The sequence below is a fragment of the Benincasa hispida genome, chromosome 9, assembly GCF_009727055.1.
Source record: "Benincasa hispida cultivar B227 chromosome 9, ASM972705v1, whole genome shotgun sequence".
Classification (NCBI taxonomy): Eukaryota; Viridiplantae; Streptophyta; class Magnoliopsida; order Cucurbitales; family Cucurbitaceae; genus Benincasa; species Benincasa hispida.
In genome coordinates this window covers 86,146,855-86,155,161 of record NC_052357.1, presented here as the reverse complement: position 1 = coordinate 86,155,161, position 8,307 = coordinate 86,146,855, and the positions used below count along the sequence as shown (strand labels likewise).

Sequence of the window (8,307 nt, the reverse complement as noted above, 5' to 3'; positions counted from 1 at the left end):
TGTAAATCTTGTGTGTGCTATTTTTCTTTCTCTACTCTGTATTTTTCATCAGTCTTGAATTTTTTTTTTGAGAAAATCTTGATTTTTAGCTTTACTACAAAATTCACTCTTCAATAGTACAAAGTGATACAATTATTTTTTCAAAGTTTAAATTAATGCAACCATCAAATTTTATATGCATTTTAAAATGGAAATATGAAGATCATAATTTAATAGAAATTTCGATAAATATTGATTTCTATAAATATTTTAAGAAAAATTCTAATAAAAAATTTAAAAATAAATTTAAATTAGTAAATAAACAATTTATGTTTTTTGTAACTAGCTGTAAAACACGTGTAATGCACGTGACTAAAGATTTTTAGAACATGAATTTTATCAATAGAATTTCAATAACAAATTAATATAACTTATATTAAGTTTGAATAATAAATATATGACATAAAATTAAAAATAACAAAATAGTTAATAGCCAAAATTCTTTCTCCCCATACACACGCGTGTGTGCACACACGTTTTGTATTTTATGTTAATTTCAACAGATATAAAAATGAGTTGCTCGTGGTTGAGGATCTTTGAAAGATTTGGAACATAAATTTTGAATCTATATACTTTTGATGGGAGTAGTATAAACTGTAAATTTTTTACATGAAACTAAAAGTGATGGAATAACAATATAAATCATCAACTAACTCAGTAATAATATCTTTTATGAATATTGTTTTTGTTGGCATGCTTATGTAATTCAAGATTAGAGATATATATGATACTAATACATTTGTTTTAGATCTATTGAATTTATCAAATTGGACTTGTTTCTCATTGTGATAATTTTCATGGGTAATTCTCCTAACACAATAAATAATAATGTTAAATCCAAACATATGAAAAATGGGTAAAAATTTTGGTTTAAACAAATAAATAAGATATCTAAAATTTTGATTAGGTTGAAACTATAGAAATCTAATAAAAGATCTAATTGAAAATAATAAAATAATTACAATATAAATTTTCAAGTACTAACAAAGATTATATGCTCAACATTTAAATTTTAAAATAAAACAAATATGCAAATATGGTTGAAAATGAATACACTTTATATAATTTCTTACAAATTAAAAAGTAAAAATTGTTTCCACTCCTTGATTGAACTCAACTGTTATATTTTTTAATTAAAAAAATTATAATTGTTAATAATATTCGCTCCTGAACTTTATCTTTTATTTTCACATCCATTCTTCTCCTATTTTCCTTTTTCAAACCCACTCCCATTTCTTATCTATAGACTCATTTTGGCTTATTGTAATTTATCTCACTCGTCTCATTACTAAAAAAGGAATTTTTTAAAAAATAAAGAAAATGAAACCAAATTTCCTATGAAATCATAATTTAAATTTGATAATAACTAAAATATTTGTTAGTGTTGGAAATAAATCTAATAATCAAATATTGTATCAAAATTTAAACTTCAAGATACCATGCACATCTGATTTTTTCCCTCAAATATAATAGTCAATGGATAATAATAAATTAAAATTTAAATATGAAGATAACAATCATACCTTTTCGTAGAAAAAAATAAGCTTATGGATTATTTAGACGAAAACTTCAATTATCATTATAGAATTCTTTCAATCACGACATTCTTAAAATGGAGATAGACTGAAAGAAAATAGGAAAACTTATTTATTCATAAAAAATATTTAGCTATTATGTGAAGGGTTGCGTACTATTTGTAAAGTATGCATTTATTTGAATTTTAGTTTTTATGTGAAGGGATACATCAAGAGGATTTTATAGTAGATGAAAATGTGTGATTATTATTTATTTAAAAAATATTTAATCATTATATGAAGTTAAAATTAAATTACTTATTCACAACACAAAATACAATTTGTTTTCCAACTATTTTATTTGTCTGAAAAATATAAAATTGAGAAAAAAAGGTTAAAAATATCAACAAAAATGAGTACAAATAAGATTGTTTTTAATTATAAAGAGATATAAATATAATTTAAACTAATTAGTTACTTTTCACTCTCTCTTCTCTCCATTCTTCATGTTGTTTTCCTCTCTCCTCCACTCATCTGATGCCTTTTCCTTAATTTGTTAAAAATAAAAATCTTAAAAAAAGCACTGATAATTAATAAAAATGATATAATAAATATTTAATAAAAAACGAAAGTGAAAGATTCCCCCTATATAATCTATTTTAATATAAGTTAATACGTCTATTATTTATATTAAATTTACATTTTATAAATTTTCCTATAAATCTAAACCTATCCACAAATAGATGTACGATATTTTATCGATAGAAATATTGTCATATGAAACTAAAATTTAATACCATGAGCGTAACTTAGATTTTTTTTTTTTTCCCTTTTTCGAAAACATCAAAAGGATGTTAGTTCAAAACTCTCCATCTCAACGTACAAGGGAAAAAAATTAGGAGAAAGTTATCAGTTCATAATTCCGGAGATACTGAACGAAGAGAGAAAGAGAGAGAGAATGGGAAGATTCAATCCGTTTGGATCCATACTGATCCGTCTCAGTGAGGCAAAGGTGATGAAGATTCCCCATCGGACGCCATTGCTGTTCCTGCTGCTTCAACTTCAAGCTTCTATATTTTTCAACTCTCTATCGATCGTTTCCTCCCTGAATCATTCCTCCTCCAACGACGACAACAATGCACATCTCTTCCAGGTATTCAGATCTCGAAATCGAGTTACGAACACAAATCTCATCACGGCGTCTATTATAACTACGCTGATTTTGATGTTTTTTTATCAGGATGTTTTGAAGGAATTAGCGGCAAAGCAGAAGTGGGATTTGGAGGGAATTAAAATATTGGAATTTGATGTTGAAAGTGTGAGGTTTGGATTTGCGGAGAGCTATGAGATTCGTCTGGGATTAGGGAAAACTCGGCTGTTGGCTAAATTTTCTGACGAGGTGTCTTCGTGGAAAAAACCGAGTTATGCTAATGAAACTAGCTTCGGCTCTTTAATTAATGGCATCGGTTCTGTGGCTGTAATTAGGTCGTTCAAAATTGTGGGTCCTTTTGATTTGATGGTTGAAGGGGATGCTCATCTTTCTATCTTATTACCTGTATGTTCACTTCTTTTAATTCAAACTTTTCATCTTCCACGCCTGTTAGCAGATTTAGACTGTAGTATGCAAAACTCGCATGGCTAGAATTTTGTTCTTTCTTCGGATGTGATTTACTACAGCAACCTGTAAAAGTTTGTTCATGAAACTTAATTTGTTGAGATTATCTGGTAGAATTAGAAATAATAGACGATCTTAACGCTTAGGGTTTTATCCACTTTTTACAAAGTCAATTAGTTTGGACTAGAATTTGACTAGGAACTATGATTTTAGTGGATGATAATAGCCTATATATTTCAATTCAGGGTGGAGTGAACATTGACGGAAGAGGATTCTGTATAATCTATAGTTAGTATATCTGTATTTAATGTGGAATGAAAGTTTCTTTAGTTTTATTTTTTTTTTTCACAACTGTTCATCCGTGTGCTGCTAGTGCTTGCTGGTTGCACCCATAATCTTTCTGTTTAGGTTTCATATTGCTAGGTAGACTTAGAACTGTCCGTGGGGGGTTTTAATTTTTCAGTTCCATTATTAACTCTATGTATTTTGACTCAGAACAATGCCACTCATGCTGGTCTTAAACGAATTCTGGTGGGAGAAGGCATAACAGTAGAAGTTAGTGACGCTGAGGAGGTCTCTGTGTTTTATTCGTCTAATCTTTCCAGACTGCTGAACGAAACCAGAACGAGCAATGGAAAAGTCAGGACTTACCCTTTCCGACTTCCATTTTGCTCACCTTTGCTTCCTCTACGTGTACTCGGCTCTGCAACATTGTCTGCCTATAGGACACAAAATCCTAATGATTATATAAGATCTAGCTTCCTTTCCAAGGATTCAATTGAGTTATTGCCAGACAAATGCTTTAGTAGAAATACTCACACAGAGAATTCTCCCCTGCTTGATTCATTAAAACCGCAGTTTAATATGCTGGAAAGTGTTTTTCAACGTTACTTGAGTAATTGGATCCTTCAAAATGGTTTGCTGGCCTTTGTTAAAGTTAAAATGAGAGCATCTGTTGTTGTTCAGTTTCAGCTAGAATTAGAAAATACTTTTGGAACGAATAGTAGTCGCTATGCTAGATTGGCAGAGTGGAGAACTAAGCCTACGGTTGAGCGTGCATCGTTTGAAGTATTGGCTAGGCTAGATGCTCTGAGGCTGAAGCCTCTTGTGATTAAGAAGTTAAAGCCTTTGATTGTGGCAGATTCAACTGAATGGAGGAATCTACTGCCAAATATATCCTTCACCAAGTTTCCATCTCTTCTTGTCCCTCCCGAAGCTCTAACGCTGGATGTCAAATGGTAGAAAATATTCTTCAAGATTTTAGTTTTTTCACAGATCAAGGTAATATCCCTCTCTTGCCAAGCTTGTTTATTAGTTTGGTAAATGTACATTGTAAATGAACAGTAAGAATTTTCTTGCATCATGCTAGAAATTTCTTGCATTATGCTTCTTGTAGTCACTAGTTAATAAAGCAATAGAAGCATCATATACTCTTTAGTTTTGAATGTAGAGATGTAAACTATTTTCTGTGCATATGATATTTGCATTTATGGTTTAGGTTATATTGGATTACACGGCTTCCTTAGTTCTATGGATTGTATTTTCATGGTGAAAAAGGTGATCTGGACTATGTGGTATATAAAACTACAGCATTGAAACAACAATTTATCAAGAAAGAAGTTTTGGAGCAATGTAGCACAAATTATGAGGCCCCGTTTGGTAACCATTTGGTTTCTAGTTTTTGTTTTTAAAAATTAAACCTATTTCATTCACATTTCGTACAATGATTTGCATATTTCTTAATACAATGATTGAATTTTTAGTCAAATTCCAAAAATAAAAACAACTTTTTGAAAGTTACTTTTGTTCAGTTCTCAAAATTTGACTTGGTTTTTTAAACAAAATGTTTACCAAATGGGCCTGAATGTTTTAATGTCTAAATCTTCCGAATTAATTCATGCATGAAGTATAGCAGATGATCAAACCTTAGTAACTAGGAAAGAACCCAGCATCCATACACGCCCTCCCTATGAGGCTTTACTTCACCAACTTAGCTTGGTCACCTTCATTTTCTTGCGTCTATACCAAGATGCACTAGCCAGTAGAAATAGTTCAGCTGATCTCTGTTCAGAATATTACTAGCCAGCCAGCCAGCCAGCCACCAACTCGATGGAGGCATCGAATTCCTGTCACAATGCCCGTGATTCTCTGGGGCGTTGGAAGAGATCCTATAGTGAGATGAGAACGAGAGACCAAAACCATCCTTGAAAATTGAAGGAGATGGCTTCTGCCTTTGGAGGTGACATTGTTTCTGTAAAATTGCTTTCCAGCGCAGAGTTACTGGAAGATTAATGTTTCGTCGGATGCCCATCCAGTGACCGGCGGTGGGAGTGTGATTGGATCGAAGGCCGTAGCCGGCAGCCCTGGTATAAATGAATCAACGACGAGACCATGTCAACGGTACTGTTGCGGAAGCCAACTTTGAGGTGAAAATTCCACGTTCACAGATTTTTCCTATTTTAATGTTTCTTTGAAGGGTTAAAATACCCACTGGTCTCTGAGATTTAAGGTTGATGTATATTTGATTAAGTTTCAAAACGAATATTTTAGTTCTTGATTAATGGAAGGTTGATTGGATTGTTAAGTGCTGATGTGGATGGTAATTATATTTGACTATTGTTAATTGTATTTGATTATTTGAAAAATGAATTACACAATTAATTTAAGAAAAGCTAAAAAGATATGAAATAAGTTAGAGTATTAAAAACAAAACAAAAAATCGTTCACTCTTCGTCTTCCTCTCATTAGGTCCATTGCAAACTTGCCGTCAGTGGTGCACCATATCTAACAATCCAAATTTTCAGGAAAATTTTAGTTAATTTTTTTGAATTATACTGTAAAGTTGAGACAAAATCGAGTTATTGTATTAAAATAATTCCATTGTAAATTAGTATGACAAAGAACTAGGGTTTGTTTTAAATTAATGGAAGGATTTGGAAGGGTTGGATTTTATTTGAATTTTATTTGGATTTGATTCAATTGGTGGATTTATATTTGGAACTGAATAATTGGATTAAGACAATTTGTTTTTTTAAAATTGGAATAAATCAAGAGATTTGAAATTCTCGAAGGAATTTAAATCCAAGTTGGAATTTAAGAGAAAAGGAATATTTATATATATTTAATTGAAATCCAATTAGGATTGAATTTGGGGTTTTTGTACGGATGGCCTCATTTGGGAGACCCAAATGAAAAATGGCCTTATATAGAGAAAGTAATGGAAAGTGGCTTACGTCATAAGCATGTGGTTTTATCGATTCGCCTCTAAGATGCACCCTTTGCACCTGTCAATACGAATTTACTCGATCCTCGATGACTCATCACACGTTCCTCAATGCACGGTCACTCGGTACCCAGCTTCATAGTCACTCCAACGGCTGCAATCGACATGTGTATACTTGATCATATTAACGTCATACTTGATGCTCGATTACTTTATACTCGATTATTTTGAATTATCCATGTCACTCGATACAAAACCTACTTCGTAGTTAATGCTCATGTATGAATATACACAAATTGGGAAATTTTTTGAACATATACATGGTGAATTTCAAATCGATTTCTTGAAATGTGAAGTAATTTTTTTTTATTAACTAAGAACAAACAGAACTGAATTTTCTAACCCGTTTGAAAACGTTTGATTAATCCTTTGGTGCTCTGTACGTACTTGACAATACTCGATAAACGTTAACTATATAAATGGTTGATTTACATGTACTATATACTTTGTGTAATGTAGAGATGTTCTGATAAATACTTGATACACAGTCACTCGATACTCGATACTCGTTACACAATACGCGACAATACTCGATAAACATTGACTATATAGATGGTTGATTACTATATACTCGGTGCATGTTACACGGTACTCGACGATATTAAAAACATTGATGACTATATAGATGGAATAGATTTACAAATAGTGTCAAAATTCACATGGAAAGCCCTAATAAAAATAATATCAGATTTACAAATAATGTCAAAATTCAAATAGATGGTATATAAATTCACATAAATAATGTCAAAATTATGTGAAAATTTACATAGAAAAATTGATCCGTCCTAATAAAAAAAATTAATCTGCCTATAACTCGATACCATATTGCAACCTGAAATCATGCATCTTATTTTGTTGTAAGCTTTCCATACTCGACCCAGTCACCAAGTACTAAAAGTACTTGAGACTGAATATCCAACAGTCTAGTGTATTCCCCTGTAGGGCGTCTGTATTGATACGGCTCAGCTTCCAAGGACTAGATGCAAGGTCGGGCTTTACATCATATAGGTCACAGGATTGTGCCAGTGAAATGAGAGTAAAACATAGGGGCACGAGGAGTTTTAGCAGATCTTTCTCTTTGATGTACTTGGTCAATGAGTCATACAAAAGGATGCGTCTGATATTCATGTCCACGACCAACAAAAACCAATGCTGCTTGTAGTTGATTGGGCTATAGATGTAATCGACATCTGCCTAACCGAGTTGATGTTTAGGTACCAGTCCAAGCACGTAATTGACATATGTGTGCTCTTTCTCCCATACTTTAGTAGCTTCTTCCATGGTTTTCCCACGTATGGCCTCGAACAAGCTATCTGGACCTTGGAGGTTCAAGTGACTTTGCAAAATAGATAACAATAGGTTCAAGTGTATATCAATAATGCAAAATTGTACATTAAAATTTAAACCCTCTATAATACATACAAATATGTCATGTGGCAATGTCGTGAATCGATGAGCACATATCTCCGGCCGGCTAATAAACTTCCATTAGAGAAACATGAATAAAGAATCGAGAACCTGTAGTTTGTAAGTTAAGTCAAAGAATGGGAATAGTAATTAACAAGCATATAAATGTAATAAGGGATGGTAACTTATGTCATTCTTAACCCAATTACTATCACGTGTCAGCTCCTGGAACAACTCCTTCATCGTGTAATTCGTCCTGAATAGGACTTCATTTCTCGGCCAGTGAGAACCAAGGTCCACGCTGTTCAACAAGACCATGAACTCATTCATCAAGTCCTCTAGAATAGCGTGTGTTGGCCCTTCTCTTCTCCCTTCCCATCATAGCCAATTCAGTGTAGTAGACTAATGTCATCTTCACAACATCCACATCATTATCAAACTCCATCTCC

General features: G+C 32.3%; 1 protein-coding gene across 3 annotated transcripts; it reads left to right on the top strand.

Annotated features, from left to right (window-relative positions):
* The first annotated feature begins 2,296 nt into the window (after positions 1-2,296).
* On the top strand, positions 2,297-5,757 carry LOC120086963. 3 transcript variants are annotated; one of them, XM_039043791.1, is made up of 4 exons: positions 2,297-2,706; positions 2,794-3,108; positions 3,664-4,449; positions 5,251-5,757. In XM_039043791.1, exons 1-3 carry the CDS (start codon positions 2,512-2,514, stop codon positions 4,408-4,410), a joined length of 1,257 nt encoding a protein of 418 aa, XP_038899719.1. In that variant the 5' UTR covers positions 2,297-2,511; the 3' UTR covers positions 4,411-4,449; positions 5,251-5,757. The 3 variants fall into 3 exon arrangements, with proteins under 3 accessions (XP_038899719.1, XP_038899720.1, XP_038899718.1); XM_039043792.1 differs by having other exon boundaries at positions 5,240-5,757; XM_039043790.1 differs by having other exon boundaries at positions 2,298-2,706; positions 3,664-5,757.
* The last annotated feature ends 2,550 nt before the right edge of the window (positions 5,758-8,307 follow it).